The sequence below is a fragment of the Chelon labrosus genome (genome assembly GCF_963514085.1).
Source record: "Chelon labrosus genome assembly, chromosome: 4".
In the NCBI taxonomy this organism is placed as follows: domain Eukaryota; kingdom Metazoa; phylum Chordata; class Actinopteri; order Mugiliformes; family Mugilidae; genus Chelon; species Chelon labrosus.
Window position 1 is genome coordinate 9,818,642 of NC_140340.1, and position 19,922 is coordinate 9,838,563.

Consider the following 19,922-nt stretch of genomic DNA (forward strand, 5'->3'; position numbering starts at 1 on the left):
GTTGGATGTCCGGGTGGAAACCTTCAACTTAGTCTGAGCCTTGAATAATCGATAATTAAAACACGCTGCATTATTTCTATTTTTTTTTTCTTTTTTTATACCTGCTGCTTTTTAAAATTGCCTTTATTTTTTATTACTTATTTTTATAGATTTCATATTGTTTGGCCTTCATTGTGGACAGCAAAGGAAGAATTTCATTGCACGTTAATATGCACATGACAATAAACACTATGAGTTTTTAAATTGAATTGGAATTTTGAATTTTCGTCTGTGTGTTTATGTTTCATTCCTCTGTGTTAAATCTTATCATTAAGTGAATTTCCAAAATGAAAATTAACATTTCACAAGTCGTAATAAAATTAATAAAGATCCAAATCCAATACATACTCAACATGTTACTAATAAGTTGCATTAAAATGGAAAAAAAGTAAACACATAAATAGTCAAATTAATAAATTAATAAAACTTGTCTTTGCGACAATTGTCACTTTAAATTCTGCTGTATATTGCTCCGCTGTATATTGTTGCGTTTTCATTCATCCATTCATTCATTCATCTTCTGTAACCGCTTATTCCTGTTAAGGGTCGCGGGGGTCTGCTGGAGCCTATCCCAGCTGTCATCGGGCGAGAGGCGGGGTACACCCTGGACAGGTCTCCAGTCTATCGCAGGGCTAACACAGAGAAACAGACAACCATTCACACTCACACCTACGGCCAATTTAGAATCACCAATTAACCTAACCAGCATGTCTTTGGATGGTGGGAGGAAGCTGGAGTACCTGGAGAGAACCCACGCAGACACAGGGAGGACATGCAAACTCCACACAGAAAGGCCCAGTCGGCCCATGGATTCGAACCCGAGACCTTCTTGTTGCATTTTCTATTTTCTGTATTTATATTACTTACTTGCCCATTTTTTATACTTAGTTAGCTAATTCTATTCTATTTTTATACTTTTACTTTTACTGTTCCTGTTTTGGCTTGCACCGGGACCAGAGTAACTACTTTCGTTCCACCTCATGTACCAACATGTGAGTAATGACAATAAAACTCCTTGAATCCTTGAATTTTGCAGCCAAAACTCAATAGTCTCCTGCGTGAGTATAACAGTGCTTCAGTTTTTTAACTGAAGTACTATCATGTTGTAAATATTACCAAAATGCAACCACCACCTTTTCAACAACAAATCCAACAGGTTCCACTGTTAAAATATAGCTTTATTAGTTTCATTATGACACAGCCGCAGCACTTTTGCAGAAAATATTAACCATGGAGACGTTCAACACATACACACATAAACACATACACGCACACATACGCATACTGTAAACAGACACGCAATTAGTCAAAAAAAATGAACACTTGGATATGAACTAAAATATGATATCACTTGTGTCAGCCTTCTATGCCAGGGGCAAAAATCAGATCGGGTAAAGTATACGAAGGGAGAACAACTTCAATCACAACGTTAATGGGGAAAATGAGGGATGGTACATTTTACTGTTAAATTATTAAAACCTTACAAGGAGAACAAAGAAATTCCCTGCATTTTCCTCTTCTTTCTTTTTGATTTTCAGTCAGAAGATGAGATTAGAAGTAGAAATCAACAACACTGGCTAATGTATCATCTCAGAGAATTAACACTCTTCCTGTCCACGAAGCCACAGCTCACAGCGGCTAAGACTTAGTCATTTACAGCGAGTCGTTATAAAGCCTTATTGCAGCACAGTTACTTTGAATCTGTAAACAGTCAACGACTTCTGGTGCTTACGTAGAATTGCATTTGCAGGTACAGAGCGATTATTTTAAAGTGTCAGAAAAGCCAAAGGTACCAGACGGAGATGACGCAGCCACAGGAGAGAGACTTGATATGCAGCAGCAGGAGCAGGAACTTACTTAGCTAAAAGCTTAGTAATGACAACGCATGAGTCAGGATGTGCTTTTCTCACTAGACTAACAGTAAACTTGTTCAAGTGGTTTCTGCTTGATTTTAATTTGAATGATCAACGAGGGGAAGGAAGAAGGAGGAAGTCAGTTTTAAGAGCTCGGTACTCTGTAAAGAAAACAATGCGCTCATTAACACACAGTAGTTTGGTCCCACTGAAAGGGAAGCACATAAAGGTTCAAAGTATTGTCTCAATGTTGAAATAATGGCACTATTACGTGTATTGTCACTACAGATTTGCCTTTCTGTAACAAATCTTTACATGTTTTTTTTTTCTGAAATTAGTTTGGTTAAAGTAAAGTTTCGCCTTGATCGCTATTACTTTAATTTTAAAAGTACATGCGGTTAGTCAATGTAAGGTTCATAAGGTCATTATTGCTAAGAATTCACTTTGAGTACAGCTTCAAGGTTTGGCCTATATTACGATAAAAACCTTGCAGGTTTTCTCGTGTTAGTCATAGTTTTTTTCCTCTTCTTAAACATGCCAAAGAAACATCTCACTCATTATTCAAATAAAATGCCTTTAAGAATGGAGCAGCTGTGAAATCAGTAAGGATCTTTCTGAAATAAACATCACATGCAGGCTGCAGCCCCGGACTTCAAGTCCGGAAAAACACTGGCAAAAAACTGGTTTGCTTGTCTCAGCACAGGCTGGCACAGAATCTAACTCGCCCTCAGACGTCAGTTCTTTCAAGCTTTATCGTACCTCCCTTGCAGCAGGCGGGAGCAGACTACAGTGTGTGAGCGGGATACTGATATGGTTAGTTCCGGTTCTCACAGATCTGTGGGAACTCCTTGTAGATCTGCTGTACAATTAGCTTATCCATCTGTTTTGCCGTAGCGCTCCCTTCGTCCTCTCCCGGATCTTCCTCCTCCCTGAGAATCCTCTGCAGCGTCCCCTGCAGGTCGGACAGGCGGTGCTGGTGCTCGAGGTAATCCGTCGAGCGCATTATGGAGTGCATGAGGGAGAGATACTCCATCCGCAGCTACACAAGGGGAGGGAAAGAGAAATTATTATGTTCAGAGATGGTAAGAAATTATTGATACCACTGATTATTCTCATTCGTGATCTAAACAGCCAGATTTGGTCTGGTTAAAATGCCACCAGCATCTCTAAAGCCAGAGCAACTGATAGCATCAGCCGCTGTGCATAGGGTGACCAGATCCCAATTCGCCAGACGTGGGACAAAGACTACGTTTGTGTGGGACAATGTGGGACAATGTGAGATACCAATGCATCAAGGTAGTCTAAAAGAACTATGAGAAAAAATAAACATTTCTATTCTGCCCCTTTGCTTATGGCATTACTTTGCCATCTGATTGATTCAGTAGGACATAACAGCCTGCAAATAAAAACTTAACAAATATATTTTACAATATAAATATATATAAAAACTTGCTTAAATGCAAATTTCCCAAGTTCACAAGGTGAGCAACACGTTTTGTCTCGCATTGTCTGTGTCGTTTCACGTCGTATTCACCTCCGTGTGAAACGGAAAAATGACTCAAGCAAACTTCACAGCAAACTTTACCAGACTCGCCTTGCATTGGATAGATAGTTTCCCAGTCTTTATTATAGCTGCATTTCCTCTTCTCAGTCGTACGGGTTATGCTTCCCTCCATGTCTCGCGCTGCATGCCGTTCTGATCTGATTCGCATTGTTTGTTGTTGGTGGGCGCGCCGTTAACCTGCGTCCGCGTCCCAGTTTGATTGACATGATCAAACAGCCCGCCCCGACCCCTGATGAAAGCCCTCACTGCTTTCTCCAAACAGCTATTTGATAAATGCCAGATTGTAAAACATGCATTTCGAAACTGGAGTCTGACTGTCAATAACAATGCGGGACAACGTCTCAATTTGCGGGACGTGTGAAAAGTAATGAAAATGCGTGACTGTCCCGCACAAAGCGGGACATCTGGTCACCCTAGCTGTGCATTGCATCCGTGTCTCACCTTATCTCCAGGTGAAAGGTCAGATATCTGTCGAACAGCTATATCGATCATCACCATCATGTCTGTGCGGTAAAAGATGTCTGCGGTCTCTTGGTTGGCGAAAACATCCTGCAGAAACTTGAGCACTGAGTGCGGTGCGGGCGGAGTGTGTTTGAACATACACACAGGGTCGTCTGGAGAGGAGAGGGTGAAAGATGTCATGAAGCATAAAAGTAACCTGGCACTTCCAAGAGCGCTTCTGAAAAATGGGAAATATGACAAAATAAATAAATAAATAAATTGGTATTCACCGCCTCTGTTCAGAAGCAGCAGCACTTTCTCTGACAGGATCTTCACATTTTTGTTCTTCAGCTCCTGCATGATCACGTTGTTGCTGGGCGCTGGTCGACACAGACGAGACACAGTACGTATGACAAAGTAAAACAACTAAAAGAAGTTAAACGTTTCATCAAAACTAAAGAATTGTGAAAATGTAAACCAGACACTGGAACTGAAACCTGTCACTTTTAGCTGTGCATTTCCTGCTGTGCCTGTCTCATCTAATTGCCGCTAAAAAACAAGTTCTCTTGTCGCTGTTGTCACCTGTGTGGTGCACGTTGAAGGACAGCAGGAGGTTTAGGAAGATGTCGGGCAGCTGCTCCGTGGGATCAGAGGGAAGGCCGTCCTCCACCACGCCCAGCAGAAACTGAACAAAGTCGGCATTCAAGTGTTCTGAAAGCAGGGATTAAGAACCGTTCTTAATCTGTCAAGTAAAATGAAAAATGCATCGTCACAAACGTTTGTATCATAACGAAAACATCATACCGTAGTGATGATATGGCACCTGCTCGCCCATTGAGAATATCATAGTCAGTACCAAAGCTGTGTAGCACATCTTCTGGTGTTCTGGTGGAAACATACACAGAAATATAGTGACTCAGTAAATATATTAACTAATCTAAAGATAAATAACAGGAGACGGTAAATGTTTTCCACCTTGTATGTCGGTCTGCAGGTCCCTGGCCAGCTCCATGGGGAGGATGGAGTTGAGGAGGGTGGAGATGAGAGCGCCGTCCAGGCTGCACATCGCCCCGAACACTTTGAGCAGCAGCAGCCGCAGAGACACACGGTGCTCCTGCATGAAGGCAACGATGAGCCGGTCTCAATCAGATACACACAAACACGAGTAATAACACTAAACCGAGGTTTAACTGCAACCGAGGCCATTCAGGATAAAAACTGAGTTTGAACTGAACGATAGAGTAAAGTGGTTCTTTTAAAGCTATCACTGTGTTTTACTCTACATAAAATCTTACCATCTGATAGTAGGACACCAGAGACAGCACATTCTCACAGTGGTTGGACTTGCACATCCTCTTACACACCTCCGGATCAGCATCGGTCTGGGGAGGACGCAAGCGGATTTTATTTGTTACAGCAATGATATAATGACATCGTAACTATGTAACTTCATAAGCTTATGATCAGCCGTGGTCTCGCCACAGGATTAAAGCCCATTAACGTCCCAGCCCTGGTATGAGTTTTGGTCGTGGACACGGTGCCAACAAAGAACATTCAGCGGCCTGAATCGTTTCCAGATTCAGTCCTTAAACACGGATTTGTAAGAGTCGTCTGAGCCGCTCTGATCCTATCAGACGTGTCTGGTGTTTACAACACAACATCTGGACGGGTCCTGGGTTCACAGATTCATCACAGTTAAAATGTTCACATTTAAACCTGGATGCTCTTAATCTATCTATAATGTACGCAGAATGAATGGTCTAATATTTTACCAATTCTCACAGAAAACTCCAAGCATGAATCCTCTTTCATATTAATACATAATATCTTGGAGCTGTGCGCTAATAAGTTGGTATTTGTTGATTTTACTCCAGTTTCACTTCCATCAGGACGGACGCTTTGCAGCCTGTTGCGAATACGACCCGTAATGTAATCAGCATCGTACCAGAATCTTCAGCAGCTCCTCCAGGTAGCAGGCGATGAGCGCGTGGTCCTCGTGAAGCGCCCAGCTACGCTGCTGGGAATCGTCCCGGTGACGGGCGAGGTCGCTGAAGATCACGTCCAGACGCTCCTCATCGTGACACACCTGGCCCTGCGGCAGCGCTGCGCTCAGGTCCTACAGAGACATGAAGCACCATCAAACACCCACGGTAACTGTTGATTTACCTGAGACAATGTGGGAGGGGTTGAGTTTGCTAGATTTAAACAGCCGCCTCTTTAAGGTGTCTTTAAATGTGGATTAATGGACTTTTGGATACTTGGGGGCTGCACAACAAGCTGCAAACATGTCGCCGAGATCGTCTGTTTGACCCGTGTTAGAGTAGATCTCCGTTCTTGTCGCCATCAACTGCTGATGAAAATGCACGTGCTGACTTTATTTTTATGCTCAACCGACAATAGACAGTGACCTGTTTCGCTAAGTCTAAGTTGGGTGTTTTATATTTAAAAGCACGCTAAAGGGGCTTCTAACTAGACCACGCTGGTCGCACCATTGACCACCGTACACCCAGAGAAAAGAAATGCAGAGAGCCTGCCAGGAAGCATTCAGCAGTTCAGTTCAAGCTTGATGTGACACCGCAAAGCCTGCGTTTAAAAATGAGTGAGCGATACTGAGAAATGTCAGCTAAATGCAGACTGAGCTGTAACCCGAAACTACTCTGGTATTCTCTGTTAAACTGGCCCGGGGCCCCGAGATGCTGAGTCCACCTGATGTAATGAAAACATATCTGACCTTGCTCTCCACCAGCGACAGGAGAACTTGCTCCAGAGCAGAGGAGGCTTGAGGTAGGACGGTCTGCAGGTGGCCGACCACCACGCCGACAGCGACCCGTGACAGCTCGTAACTCAAGCCCGTGTTCTTCCGTATCAGCTCGATGAGTTCGGCTCCAATAGTCAAGGGAATTGGGGTTGTGGGGCTGCCAGGGGGGCTTTCAGCAACAGATGGGGGGGCAACAGGCCATTCAGTCTCTGGCTGCTCTTCCACAGCGAGCTGTAAAGGAGGAGTGGCGTTGGGAGGCTGCGGTGCCGGGCTTTTCTTTGCAGGAGCCGGCTGGGGAGGAGAGTCAGAAGGCAGCGCGTCCGGAGGCGGCGCAGGAGGCTTCACGCGGGATGGCACAGGAGGAGGAGGGGTGCTGGAGACGCTCGGCAGACTGACCTCAGAGGAGGCCGGAGAGTGGGAGGAGCCAGACTCTAAAGAGTTGGTGCTGATCGTGAGGGAGGGAGCAGGGGACGGAGGAAGAGAGGACACTCTGGAGGGGACCTCCGGTTCTGCTGACAGAGAGAGAGAGATCCAGTTACAGAGAGTGAACAGGAATGACTTTACTAAGAATAGAGTGTTTGTGAAGTACAGAGCAGCAGCAAAAACACAGCGCTGCGATGTGTAACACTGTAATCTGGTGATGACGAGGTGACGACAGGTGGATTTAAGGACCATGTTTCTGCTGGTGTGCACCGACCTGGGCGCCGGGTGCTTCTCTGTTTTTCGGGGGGAGGCGGAGTGATCGGGGCTGCACGTCGAGCCTGGGGCGGCACCTGCAGGGAGGGACACCGGGACACCGCAGGGCTGAATTAGCAGTGAGGGTGACAATGAACTACAGGGGCAACAAAAGGTCCCAGTCTACTAAAGCACACAGATGACTTGTGGTGTTCTGACACGTTATACATCACATAAAACACTAACTTGTTCAGTATTATTACTGTGAAGAGCTGCACTAACATTATACCATTAGTAATTAATTTAAAAGTAAATTTCTAGAGTCTATAAAATGCCTCTATGTTGAAAAATGTCCATCACACAGAGAAGAAAGTTTCTCATTTAACATAAAACAACTAAAACTTTTGTAAGTGCACACGTTGACTAAATATACATACACATACAAGAAAAGGTCTGCACTTTGGTGGACGTAGGCAGACGAAGGCAGCCGAGGCCGCCTGCGAAAAGCCCCCTTTTATGAAGAAGAAAGATCCGACAAAGATCCTCAGGATGTTTGTTCACATCTTAAAAGCAGAGAAATGGGTGCGCCTCGTAAAACGATGTTTGATCGGAATTAACGCTACAGACAGAATACCTGGGGCAAGGCTGTATTACAGCATTACTGCCGTCAAGAGCGTCCGTGATTTACAATCGACCCTTTTTTTCACGGCAGACATGTTGAGTTGTCACAGGTTTATCAATGACGGCGGCATTCCACTCAGGGGAGGTCCTGCTTTTGTGCCTCCTGGTTCACATTCATAAATCACCGGGACACTTAATCCAGTTACGTCATCATGAACACACCTGAGCTCTCTCCACTGAGTCTGCTGTTAATAAGGGTCAATAAAGGGTTCACATGGAAAGAGAGTGAAGTGACCAGTTTACGAGCCTGACTAGTTTAAAAGAGACTAATTATCTATTGGCCATAACATTATGACAACCTTTCTAATACTGGGTCCCTTTTTCTGCTGAAACAGCCCTGACCACCAGACGTCTGAAGATGTGCTTTGGTATCTGGCATCAAGACAAGAACTGGCCAGGTCGCCAGTTTACCGCTTCTCCCTCCTCGGACCACTTCCGAAAGTGATTGACCACTGCAAATGAGGAACACTCTGAATCTGTGCTCTAACCATCTTGATTTAGCTCTTGTAAAAATCTCTCAACTCCTTCCGTTTTAGGATGTCAAATTTTCAGTAATTTCCAGTTACTCCCACCAAACTGAGTCAGTCACGACACCTGAACAACACATGGTGAAAGTTACTGAAAACTAGTTCATGTACAAAAGAGGAACTACGGTGTGAGCGACCAACCACTGCAATAAAACTCAATCAGCCACAACACTGTGTGTCTGGTTTTGTATATATATATTTATAGTCAAGCTTTCTCTCTCTTTGCCACGTCTGTTTCCTTTGTTGCATTTGTTCTTTTTTTTTTGTGTCACACACTCTCAACGCACTCAGAGGTAAAACTGTGAGAACTAAACTGTACGTATGATTTTTTGAAGAAGTTTGGAGAAGAAACAAACATGTCTTGATATGTAGACCATGAAAAAAACAAGTGGAAGGGAACAAATGAGGGAAGATGGTAAAGTAGCAAAAAACTAAATTCTCATGTTAATACTGTGAAGCATTGGATATGTTGCTGTTTTATCTCAGTCTTTCCTGTATTGTTTCTTTTGGAAATAAATGTTATAAAACTAAAAAAAAGTGTATTCTGTGTTCAGATAGAAAGACAGATACACCAATCAGCCACAACATTAAGACCCCTGACAGGTGAAGTAAATAACATTGACCATCTTGTGACAATTCAGTGTTCTTCTGGGAAACTTTTGGACCTGGCATTCATTCATGTGGATGTTACTTAGACATGTAGCACCCACCTAGACCAGACCAGACACCCCCACCCCATAGCAATGACACTCCTTGATGGCAGCAGGATGCAGCATAACACAGGTACACACACAAAAACACTTTAGGAACAACTAAAAAAAAAAACGGAAAAACAGCACAAGGTGTTGACCTGGCCTCCGAATTCACTGTGGGATGATCCACAGAGGCCCCTCCCCTCAACCCAAACGACCCAAAGGCCCCCCCCACTAACAACATCCTGTTGCCAGACACCACAGGACACCCTCAGAAGACCCATGTCCATTCTCTGATGAGTCACAACTGTTTTGGAGGCACAGGGGAGACCTGCACAATATTAGGAAGGTGGTCATAATGTTATGCCTGATCAATTTATACTGTTAAACAACATCCTGTATAAAATCTAGGCGAATAGACACTTGAGTCCAGTGGATGTCGTGGGAGAACTTTGTGGTCGTGACAGCTTAAAGGAGACACGGTAAAGACAAACTCTAGACGACCCAAAGCAGATTAATCTGTTTGTGTGTTTGGTGTGAGCCGTACGAGTGCGTTACCTGGTAAAAACCCTGTTCTCCTTGCATACTGTCCATGCTGCCCGACAGCGGCACGCTTCCCTGTCGCCCGTACTCTCGGTTAAGGCCATTGGGTGGAGGAGGGGTCTGACTGAGAGATATTTCACTGCTGGAGGATGGGATGCCTTGTTTGTGACCGGAGGCCGAAGAAGAACTTCGCCGGGCAAGCGTTTCCTTTCTGTGGTGGATCAGCTTTCTGTGACAGAGGGAGGATAAAGACTCACAACGACAAATAAGCAAATAATACACAGCTGGAGTCACCGTATTGTGTGACTCTGACTCACTGAAGAACGTCGCGCTGTTCGAGATTGTATTTGCCCCCGTTCTTTAAGGCCACATTGTGGATTCCCTCGATGGCTCTGTCGATGGACTGCAACACCTCATCCTGCTCTGGAGCCTACGGAGGAGCACAGGGAAGAGCACGGGTGGAGGAGATGAACAAATTAAAAATTCATTAACATGGCAGCAAATGCAAAATTATTAAACTTTAAACTGAACAGGACAAAACTGCGGCTCAGGGACATTTGTGACTCCGGGCAGAACCAAACTAGGACAGTTATCTAACAAACAAAAAAAACAGCCTTTTAACTGGAGTCACACATGCCCAGTGAGGCCTCGCATCCAGGCTCATTAAACGTCCCCAGTCTCTAACTACAGGAGCTGGAGCATTCCTCAGCTGTGATACACACACTACAACGTGTACATGCTCCGACTAGTTCACCGTTAGTCTGGATGCTTGGAAAAGAGGAGTCTCCTGGGGTGGGTGTGACTGAGAAGAAGACCAGAGCTATGTGGAAGGGAGCAGCTACTTATTAGACAATAACAAGGCTGGCAGAGGATGATTCCTGATGGTGAATACACAGTCGCAGGGGCAAATTATTCTAATCTGAGCACAAACAATAGCTCTCTGTGTTAGTGCTCATGCCGGTCCTGTCCTTGGAGTTACCCTGTCTCATATCCGATTTTGTTTTGGACCTTATCATCCTCCCCTGTCATACCCCATCCTTTCCTGACTCCTTTCCTGTCCCATCCTGTATCCCTCCCTCCCTCCCTCCCTCCCTCCCTGTCGCAGTCAGCAGCTGCACTGCAGAAAAGCCCCTACTTAATGCAACCTTTTCAAATTATTTATGGCTTCTTCCACAAGCATGCATTTCCTTCCAGGCAATAATCAGCAGTCAGCTTCAACATGGCCTGCACTGCAGCACATACGTATAGAGTCTTGCTGGATCCGTCTCTCCAGATCCCATCAGTGACTACGCAGCTTTCACTTGATTTCACTTCACCTCAGGCTGCAGCCGGAGCCCTGTGTCCCCAAATGGAGACAAGCCCGGATCAGAAAAAGTGGCGCCTACCTGTATTTTCTCGATGTACGAGGAAGGGATGTAGCCGGTTTCCCCCGAGCTGCAGCGGGACCCCAGCCACCAGTGTTTGTTGCTCCTCTCCAGGATTAGGAAGCTTTCTCCGGCCGCGAAGTGCAGCGAGTTGGGCTCCGCGGATCGGAAGGCGTACAGAGACCGGTACATACTTTAATAACAGTCTGACGCAGCGAAACGACCAGAAACCAGCCAGGAGAAGTGTTGTCTGAAGAGTCCGGGTGGAAAACGATCTGCTCTGTAGGAGGTGATTTAGAGAGAAGACGGAGGCATGGCCACGGAGGATCACTGCTGTCTATTTACAATGTAGCCCGGATCATCTGACCTGACAGTTGGCAGTAGACACCGCAGGGGGGCGCAGTCGAGCCCCGAACACGCCCACCAGGCATTTTAATCAAAGGCAGAGCTGGTCGATCTCGAAGATTTCTTGCTGTATTTTTATTTTACACTCACCCTATTAAATCATTAATTTAATACAGATAATACCCAGCAATAAAATGACAAAAAATGAAACACAGTCTAGTATATATTCTCTATTGAATTATATATTTCATAACTTCTATATCTTACAAAATTAAACATGTTATACAGCTCATATATTTATATTTATATTGTATAGTTTTATACATATACTCATATACTTAACTCGATATATTTGTATATTGTATATAAGATCCACATATCTACAGATATCTGTCTTATTTACATATACACACAACTTATCACAGGTCCATATTTTATACTCTTATTGTCTATAGCCTCTGTATGTTTACACATTATATATAATCACATATTTTCACATCCTTGTTTATTGCATATACATATACATTCTAGTATATTGTATATATTTATATATGCTTGTGTGTCTTGTGTATCTATCGTATGTATATCTATTTATCTGTCAATGTTTAAACTAAACATTGAACTATAAGATATTTTATCCATAATTATTATGATTATTTAAATAATTTAAGATCCACTTTGAATATACAATGATTAATAGTTGATAACCTTTGATCAACATGTGCTTTTTTTTAAAAAGTAGCCTCTAATTCTGTTGCTATAGAGAGATTAATATTATACGAGGATGTTTATAGTGTTCTCTGTTATTTTAATGTGGAAAATTATATATTTTCAGGGTAGCTAACCACAAGCTAGATGATCACTTGATCTAATAGCATGACCCTGAGAATATACACTCAATCACAAGTTTATTAGGCACACTAATAAAAATGAATGAGTTCTAATATAACAGTCCTTCAGTTATGGTATTCAGCATTTGTCTAAAATAACAGAGAGCTGTTGATTTAGCTGTATTTTTATTTTGCAGGCTCTGGTTTGTAGTAAAAAAATAAATAAATAAATAAATCGATCGATTTTGCCTTACACGACACCGGAAACGAGTGACTGGTGTTACACAGAACTCCTTCCGTCAGCCAGTTTGACTGACCCCGGTGAGTTCAGGCGTCCGTCAACATGGCAAGCGCGGTTTGTGCCAGATTCCTCCTTCAGAGATCAACCCGGGGCTTTCTGTTCTCCTCCAAGGCAGTGCCCGCTTTCTCCAGGTATGCTGGTGTTTCATTTAAGGCTCGTAATTAATTTAGGCTCAAGAAAGAAAATCGCTTAAGTAACTGTCCTGTATTATGACTTCCTTCCCCTCGTGAAGCCTTAGAGACAATGACATTAAAATGTCATTGTTATGAAATAATATAAGCTTTTTTTTTAACTAAACAATTGGTTTTAAGTCAGTTTGTAAACCTGTAAATATATTCCAAGAAAAACTACGTTACTACTGTCATTATCACAATTTTTGTGTATTATTTCTTCTGTGATGGGGGATAGATCTAACTGATTCACTACAGGTGACTGTATATTCATCAGTACAGACAGTTAGCAGTGTGTCAGGGCTAAGGCTGGAAGCTGCTGTTATTCTTACTATTGATTTGTTACTAATTTCACATTAAATAGTCAGCAACTCATGAAAACGTTCAATGGCTTCATCCCAGAACCTAAAAATGCCTTCTTCAAGTTGGCAGTTTTGTCCAACAAACAGTCCAACTAAAGTTACCAAGACAAAAGAAGCATGTCCTCAAATGTAGTCTGTTGCGTTTGCACTAATTTAAACTATTTAAAGAAAAATCCAAGTTGGTTCCTTTCAGAGTGTGAGGATAATAGAGTTTTTAATATTGAGGCGATGTAGACATTTTAATTCGAACAAATTTACAAACCTGATGCAGCACACTTTCAAAAAAATCTTGTTGTTAAGCTTCCTCCCCTAGGTTTAAAAACATGCTTTTCTTTACATTTTCCTCTGTCTTTTTTTTTTGTCGTTCTCTTTCTCCTCTTGAACAGTTTGTTCTCCCACACCGTTCAATTCATCATGTTTTGCGTGTAGTCATTGTCTGTTTTAAGGTTTTAATGCATATGTTTGATGTCATGTGTATTGCACGTCTGGATTTTCTCTGTATGTATTAGGTGGGCGCTTAAAATCAAACTTAGTGATGTAATAAATGCAATGAGACTAAATGAAGTTTAACAACAAATTCTTCTGACACTTCATTGCACAGCATCTCTGGCTCCATCTGGAGGATATTTGTTTAACTCCCGCTTGTTCACCCGTCATCGCTGCTCTGCTGCACCGCTCTAAAAACCAGCTTGTGAGGCGGCAGCTGACTGAAAAAAAAGTGCTGCGTATCTCAAAAACAAAGAATGGCTGAGCTTTGCAGAAATTTTTGCAACAGTCTGAAAGAAAGTGGTAAAAAAAAAAAGCATAAAACTTACCACAACTCCTAAGATAAACAGAAATGTTTGTTACTGTCTTTCAAAAAAAAAAAAATGCCTGAAGCTTTTGGCTGACACTACTGTTCAGAAGGTTGGCATTGCTTTTTTTTGGCTTTTAAACTGGGCCGTTTGGCAGCAGTTCTGCAGCCTGGGTCTGGATGGTTCTTACAGAGTCTGCTCCTCACAGACACGGTTTTTAGGCCAAAAGCAAGCTTTGCAGTAACACTACTTACAATGATTAGTGGGTTCTAACTGTGTATGGTTCTAACTTAATTTCCTTGTCTTCTCCTCCAGCCCGTTTCTGTCTCGCTCCTCTCGATTGGAACCCTCTGACGATGAGATGTACCAGCGCACCTCAGTGTCTATCATGCAGAAGGACCCAGACAGTGGGATCATAATTCACAGCTACAGTTCTTCAGGATTCAACATAGACAACAACAGGGTGTTCGGTCCCTGCGCTGTGCTGCCTCCTGCCATCCTCCAGTGGAATGTGAGATCCAAACCATCCACTCAGTTACATCACCTGCTTGTTGGCATTTAAGTTTAACAACAGTCTACGTTTTTTTTTTTTTTTTTTAATGGTTTTAAATTTCTCTCTCTGCAGGTTGGCAGCTCTAAAGATATCACAGAGGAAAGTGTTTCACTGTTCCACATGGTTGAACCAAGAATAGGTACGAATAAAACACACAAATTAAAAGAAAGGTGTTATCTTGTCTTCGTATCATATCTTCATTTTCTTGCTGCAGTGGTAGTGGAGACCGCTGAAACAATCGTTTAAAATGAACTGACTTGAGATCTGTCGATTTCATGAAACCATTTAGTGAGCGCTCGTGCACTGTATAGAAGCTTCTCTATTCATTATGTGTCCCGGTGCAGTTACTAATGTTTTCCCCTGAGCTCTATGTTTGGCATGCTGCACATAAAAGAATGTGTATCATCTATATAAATTGTTCTCTTGTCTTTTCTTTTTGGTCCATGAAGAGATTCTCGTCCTGGGCACGGGCACGCGGGTTGAACGAATTGACCCCTCAGTCCTGGCTTTTCTCAAGCGCAAAGGAATCGCTGTGGAGGTGCAGGACACGGTAAAGTCTCAGCGTTGTTAAGTTATGACAGACCTCTGATCAAAGACTGCCAAACACCACAAACATTTATGTCTTTCGTTTCTTTTTTTTTTTCTTATCTTCTATGTTGTTTTGCAGCCGAATGCCTGTGCGACCTTCAACTTCCTGATTAGTGAACGAAGAATAGCAGCCGCTGGCCTGATCCCTCCTTCAGTCAGCACAGCCCTGGACGTCACACGGGAGTGATCGTTGAGTTGTCAGATGTCAGAAAAATTAGATGGTTATTCTGCTTCTGCACAAAGCTCCCAAAGGAACAAACTCAGTGACATCCTTCCGGATATTTCATTAAAACAGTTATTTATTTATATATCAATTTGTCCTTGTCACAGGGATCTGAGATTCTCTCTGATGAGCAGTGAGTTTGCAATTTCTCTCAGACGTAGAGTAATATTTGAAAGTAGTTTTGTGCACTGATGAGTTTCCTGTCAGTTTTTCAAGCTGTCATTGTGTGGTTGTACATGAGATTGTTGCATGTTCCTGTTATAAAGCTGGCAATGAAATCTAGATTTAGACGTGAATGCAACTCAGGAGCTCAAGTGAAGCCGCTAGTGATGGAGAATTAAACTGTAGTAAAGTATAACTGTACTCTTGTATAAAAATACAAGTATAAAAAATACAAGTCCTTGTATAATATGTGTATGACAAATGCTTTAAATTCAGAAAACGATAACTCAAGTGCAATGCAATTTAATTTGTTTCCGTGCATACCATAAATGTACAGTAAGACCACCTCAACATACTACTGTGTATTTTTTTATTTTAGTTTAGCATCAGTTTACATCGATCTGTATTTTTAAAAAAACAGCTATGTTCCAGCCAGTTACCTGAGTTGGTGTTAGTGACGCCTGTCCTTCATTTGGATAATCCTCTTTACTCTGTCTGTCCTCTGCCTCCAGCAGCGATGCCACTGACAAAGCTGCCTGCGCACCATATGACATAATTCTGGGGCTTTGTCCTTCTGGCACATAAGCCCCGCACATAAGAGAATCCACAAATCCTCTACACATCGCTGTGATTCATCTCTAATCATCTGCCTCTGTGCAGCATGCCCGGCGTCAGTCTGAAACATTAAATCCCGTCATTCACATGCGGGCTGCTGCTTGATTACTTTTGCTGCTGGCGCTAAAGAAAAAAATGAAGGACAGTCCCAATCAGACCTGCTCCACTCAGATCACATTCACCTATATGTAAAAATATTGAATGTATATTAATAATATACATTCAGTTGACTTCTGAGTTACGTAGACATCTAACACACATATTGACCATGTAGTTGTCTTCACTAGATAACAACAGTTCAGCCATAATTTCCATCAGTTGATACATCTGTCAAAAGAGGGGACTGTTTTAGATGAATGCAACAACTGTGCAGCAAGTTGTTGCATCAGTGGTTGCATTGCTGATTTGCTTTCTTTTTTACCTGGTCTCGTGTCAAAACATTGCAGAATCAGAATAGTGAAATTATAACGCAAAAGAAATATATGTTTTGCAAACAGTTACTCAGCCACAATATTTTCCAGAGTTTCACAAAGAGGGAAAATTTACATCAAATTAATTGAGGAAGAGAGGAACTTTCCGACGTTTAAATACCACACTCACAGCACACTCTACATGCTACGTAACACTCTGTAGTACGGTCATCCATTGTGGCCTCCCGGCTGTTGAATCATTTGGTCCTGGTGTTAAAAGACCTTCTCAGTCGTCGTCAGAGTTATGAGACTGGTGTCGTGACCCTGCAAAGGAGAGCTCTGCTCCAGTGAGCCGGCGGTACATGTCTTTGATGTCTTCACATTCGTTCTCAAAGTGGTTTGTGGCTTCGTAAGACCGAGACACAAATATCTAATCAGGAGAGAGGGCAGAGTGAAAACTAGTCACCAAACCCACCACATATTCCATCAGATTTCATCTGGTTTGCTCTTCCCATCATTACCTGACTCTTTTTTCCATCTTCATTTGGGACCATCAGGTTGCTGACAGACACAAACCTAGATTCAATTGACAGGAAACAAGGTCCGTTAAATGGCTGCAAATTTAATGACAAACACTGAAGTTAATTCCTTGAAAGTGCTGCTAACTTCTGCATGATGGGCTCCAGAAGCTCCAGCCCCGGCTGCACTTCTTTCTCTGGGTTGCTGGTTTCTACGGCCGTGCTCACTGTGGCGATATACATCCCGTCTGAGGCCACATTGTGGGTATAGGACACCACAGATACATAAATGTCTGTATGGACAAAACAGAAGGGACAACCAAGGAATGATAAGTCTAAGGAATCAAACTTTCACCTGTAAAACTTTAGTTAATCTTGTAATAAATTGATCGAACAAGTTTGATCTATTGTCAAGCTTTGATTCACAGAATACCTGTTTTCCTGTTGAGCTGTGTCTGAGGGATGATGATCTGACAGGAGCTGGCCTCGTGAGTGTTTTTGACCGGGTGATTTAATAAACAGATCGCCCTTACGACACGCCCCACTTTCCTGACTCGGTTGGGAACGTAGCTGGGATCACAGATTAACTGTTTGCAGTGGAACAGCTGTTAGACGGAGAGGGAAAAGACAAAATCACTGAGTGCACAGCTCCACCGCAGGACCCTTTTTATCGACCGCTTGCTTGCATCTACCCCACCTTCCCCTCAGATTTCACAGCTTTCACTTGGCCGTTCTCCATCACAATCTCATCCACAGCTCTGTTCAGCAGGAAGGTTCCTCCATACTCTGCACTCAGTCTGAAACACACAGATCCAGGAGAGGTGACATAAACTACACAAACTGCCTGTGAATCTCCGAATGTGTCCACTAATATTTTTTGAACATCTAATGGCCTCAGATTAAGGTATTCAGGGAGAATCTTCACTACTAATGTGAGTCTAACCTGGCAAATCCCTGCGGCAGTTCACCCAGCCCGTACACAGGATAGAGGTATGGACTGGTGTGGTGGCGGGACATAGACTCCGAGTAAAGCCTGATCCGGTTGATGGTTTCCAGACACGGCTGGTCCAGGTAACTGCAAGGATGTGGAGAGGGGGAGAGGTCAGAATCATCATCTCTGATTATTTATTTGAGTCTTATCGGATTTATTCGAGTTCTCCTTGTGACTACTGACCTCTCGTTGCTGTGTAGCGCTATGGCATGACCTGTGAACTCTATGACATCTAGTCCCAGATCAAAGCGAGCGAACAGGTCCCGCGTGGTCGTTTTGTGAGGATCCACGTCCTGGTGGGTACGAGGGTTTCTCAAGTCAAAATTCAGGGCGAAGAGCAGCATCTTCTTGAACCTCCTCTTGTCAAACATACCCATAAGATCTGAAGGTATGTATGGTATATTATAATATGGGAAAAGATATTTCTGCATGTAGAATTATCTTAAAAAGTGCAACAGCTTAATTCATCACCTGAAGTTTGAGCATCTTCCTCCGTGCCAGGAACTTTATGCAGTTTGCCTGCTTTGTATACATAGCTGCCTTCAACAACTTTGAAGTCCAGATAGCGAGTAACCTCTGTGTGCACCAAGATTTTCACCAGCTGACCTGAAGCAATCACGACAACAGACGGCACCAAAAACTTCACTCACTTGTGGTAAAATATCTAGCTATGCATTGAGGGTTGACTGGACTCTTACCAGTTCCAAGAAAACATTTGGGGATGAGGTCAACGTTCCACTCTTTCCCACGGCCCATTGATTTAGGAGGACCTGGAACCTTGAACTTCTTGAAAAGCTGTAAATCAAACAAACGTCAGTGACACAGCAGTCGGTTTTGAGAGAAAAGACATGTCCGTTGATGGTCATTTAGATTTGCGTGAGCACACCTCTTCGAGCGGAGAAATGGATGCACTCTCTCCTCCGTAATAAGGATTCTTGTCAATGTGAAGAACCTTTTTCCCGCTTAGAGACATCAAACCAGAGAGGATGCATTCCTGAAACGTAGGAGACGTCAGTTAGTGGGTTAAACGTTGTCAGAATCGGTTGGCAGTGTGCCATGTGCAGATCAGGATTAATACTAATGATGCCAATTGATTGCCATAAATCCCTTTAAACGATCAACAGCAGCTCAGACGGTTTGCAGGTTCACGGACAGTGATATATAGTAATATATAAGAATTCCACTAATTAGGATTATTCTAATAAGAGTAACAGTTTGAAGATAAAACTGATGAGGAGATGATACCAATTATACTGATGATTATTTTATTTTTTTTAGCGCTTATGAGTGCTGTTCCCCCTTTTTGTCTGGTGTATGATCAAACAGACCATGCACAGACTTCTGGGTGGGTTTCCATCTGCAATGAATAGATTTTAATGTGAATAACATGATAACTCTTTGTGATGTCTGCAGATAAAAACAAATTATTTTGTATTTGTTACGATTTTACTATAATACCATTTGCTTGGCTCACAGGCTGGAGTGAATAACTAAGGTAGATGTAAGACACCACTAATCTCAAACATATTATTGAACATTTTACAACAGCTACAACTTTTCTTACCTTGAGTCCAGTTCCAAGCACTATGATATCATACTCCTGCATCCTCACGGTGTCTCCGCTTCCTTCTCACTGTGTTTCTGCTGGTCCCGGGTCCCTTTTCCTGACTGCAGCCTGTTGCAGCGTCTGGGTGCGTTTGTCTGTGTCGTGCATGTGCGGAGAGACAGGCACAGGTGAGATGAGAGTAGGTGACAGTAATTGCTTTGTGTTCCCCTTTGCCATAATCCTCTTAAAACTGGCACATCTATGCAATGTGTGTGAGTGAGTGAGAGAGAGAGAAAGCAAGAAAGATAGAAAGACTGTGTATGAGAGGTTGCAGAAGTCAAACTATGACTATAATAACATTAAACTTCTCATGAAAA

General features: G+C 42.9%; 3 protein-coding genes across 5 annotated transcripts; 1 reads left to right on the forward strand and 2 right to left on the reverse strand.

Moving 5' to 3' along the window:
- Positions 1–11,580, reverse strand: nckipsd (NCK interacting protein with SH3 domain). Of its 3 annotated transcripts, XR_014699019.1 has the most exons (14): positions 11,159–11,580; positions 10,091–10,203; positions 9,789–10,002; positions 7,353–7,428; positions 6,629–7,167; positions 5,843–6,013; positions 5,193–5,279; positions 4,873–5,011; positions 4,702–4,782; positions 4,480–4,608; positions 4,188–4,277; positions 3,898–4,070; positions 2,652–2,931; positions 1–39 (listed from the first exon to the last, which is right to left on the reverse strand). XR_014699019.1 is itself a non-coding variant. In XM_084543136.1 (13 exons), exons 1-13 carry the CDS (start codon positions 11,327–11,329, stop codon positions 2,707–2,709), a joined length of 2,208 nt encoding a protein of 735 aa, XP_084399262.1. In that variant the 5' UTR covers positions 11,330–11,578; the 3' UTR covers positions 1,037–2,706. The 3 variants fall into 3 exon arrangements, 2 of the variants coding, with proteins under 2 accessions (XP_084399262.1, XP_084399263.1); XM_084543136.1 differs by lacking the exon at positions 1–39 and having other exon boundaries at positions 1,037–2,931; positions 11,159–11,578; XM_084543137.1 differs by lacking the exon at positions 1–39 and having other exon boundaries at positions 1,037–2,931; positions 6,629–7,164; positions 11,159–11,577.
- A 1,038-nt stretch (positions 11,581–12,618) lies between these two features.
- Positions 12,619–16,440, forward strand: ndufaf3 (NADH:ubiquinone oxidoreductase complex assembly factor). The gene is made up of 5 exons (XM_084542055.1): positions 12,619–12,744; positions 14,255–14,450; positions 14,565–14,631; positions 14,942–15,042; positions 15,160–16,440. Exons 1-5 carry the CDS (start codon positions 12,656–12,658, stop codon positions 15,265–15,267), a joined length of 561 nt encoding a protein of 186 aa, XP_084398181.1. The 5' UTR covers positions 12,619–12,655; the 3' UTR covers positions 15,268–16,440.
- Positions 16,441–16,645: 205 nt separating this feature from the next.
- LOC311486276 (rab GDP dissociation inhibitor beta) lies at positions 16,646–19,752 on the reverse strand. Its single transcript, XM_084542071.1, has 11 exons — positions 19,564–19,752; positions 18,886–18,993; positions 18,698–18,794; positions 18,471–18,605; positions 18,183–18,381; positions 17,952–18,083; positions 17,706–17,805; positions 17,442–17,613; positions 17,157–17,301; positions 17,012–17,066; positions 16,646–16,920 (listed from the first exon to the last, which is right to left on the reverse strand). Exons 1-11 carry the CDS (start codon positions 19,603–19,605, stop codon positions 16,777–16,779), a joined length of 1,329 nt encoding a protein of 442 aa, XP_084398197.1. The 5' UTR covers positions 19,606–19,752; the 3' UTR covers positions 16,646–16,776.
- Positions 19,753–19,922: the final 170 nt, after the last annotated feature.

Excerpts from the sequence above, each read along its gene's own strand:
- nckipsd (XM_084543136.1), bottom strand. The coding sequence starts at position 11,329 with ATGTACCGGTCTCTGTACGCCTTCCGATCCGCGGAGCCCAACTCGCTG. Across the intron at positions 7,168-7,352 it reads GAGAAGCACCCGGCGCCCAG|CAGAACCGGAGGTCCCCTCC; the intron begins GTCGGTGCACAC and ends TCTCTCTGTCAG. Across the intron at positions 2,932-3,897 it reads ACCTTTCACCTGGAGATAAG|CTGCGGATGGAGTATCTCTC; the intron begins GTGAGACACGGA and ends CCCCTTGTGTAG.
- ndufaf3 (XM_084542055.1), top strand. The coding sequence starts at position 12,656 with ATGGCAAGCGCGGTTTGTGCCAGATTCCTCCTTCAGAGATCAACCCGG. Across the intron at positions 14,451-14,564 it reads CTGCCATCCTCCAGTGGAAT|GTTGGCAGCTCTAAAGATAT; the intron begins GTGAGATCCAAA and ends CTCTCTCTGCAG. Across the intron at positions 15,043-15,159 it reads CTGTGGAGGTGCAGGACACG|CCGAATGCCTGTGCGACCTT; the intron begins GTAAAGTCTCAG and ends GTTGTTTTGCAG.
- LOC311486276 (XM_084542071.1), bottom strand. The coding sequence starts at position 19,605 with ATGCAGGAGTATGATATCATAGTGCTTGGAACTGGACTCAAG. Across the intron at positions 18,606-18,697 it reads CAAATGTTTTCTTGGAACTG|GTCAGCTGGTGAAAATCTTG; the intron begins GTAAGAGTCCAG and ends TGATTGCTTCAG. Across the intron at positions 17,302-17,441 it reads ACAGCTCAACAGGAAAACAG|ACATTTATGTATCTGTGGTG; the intron begins GTATTCTGTGAA and ends TTGTCCATACAG.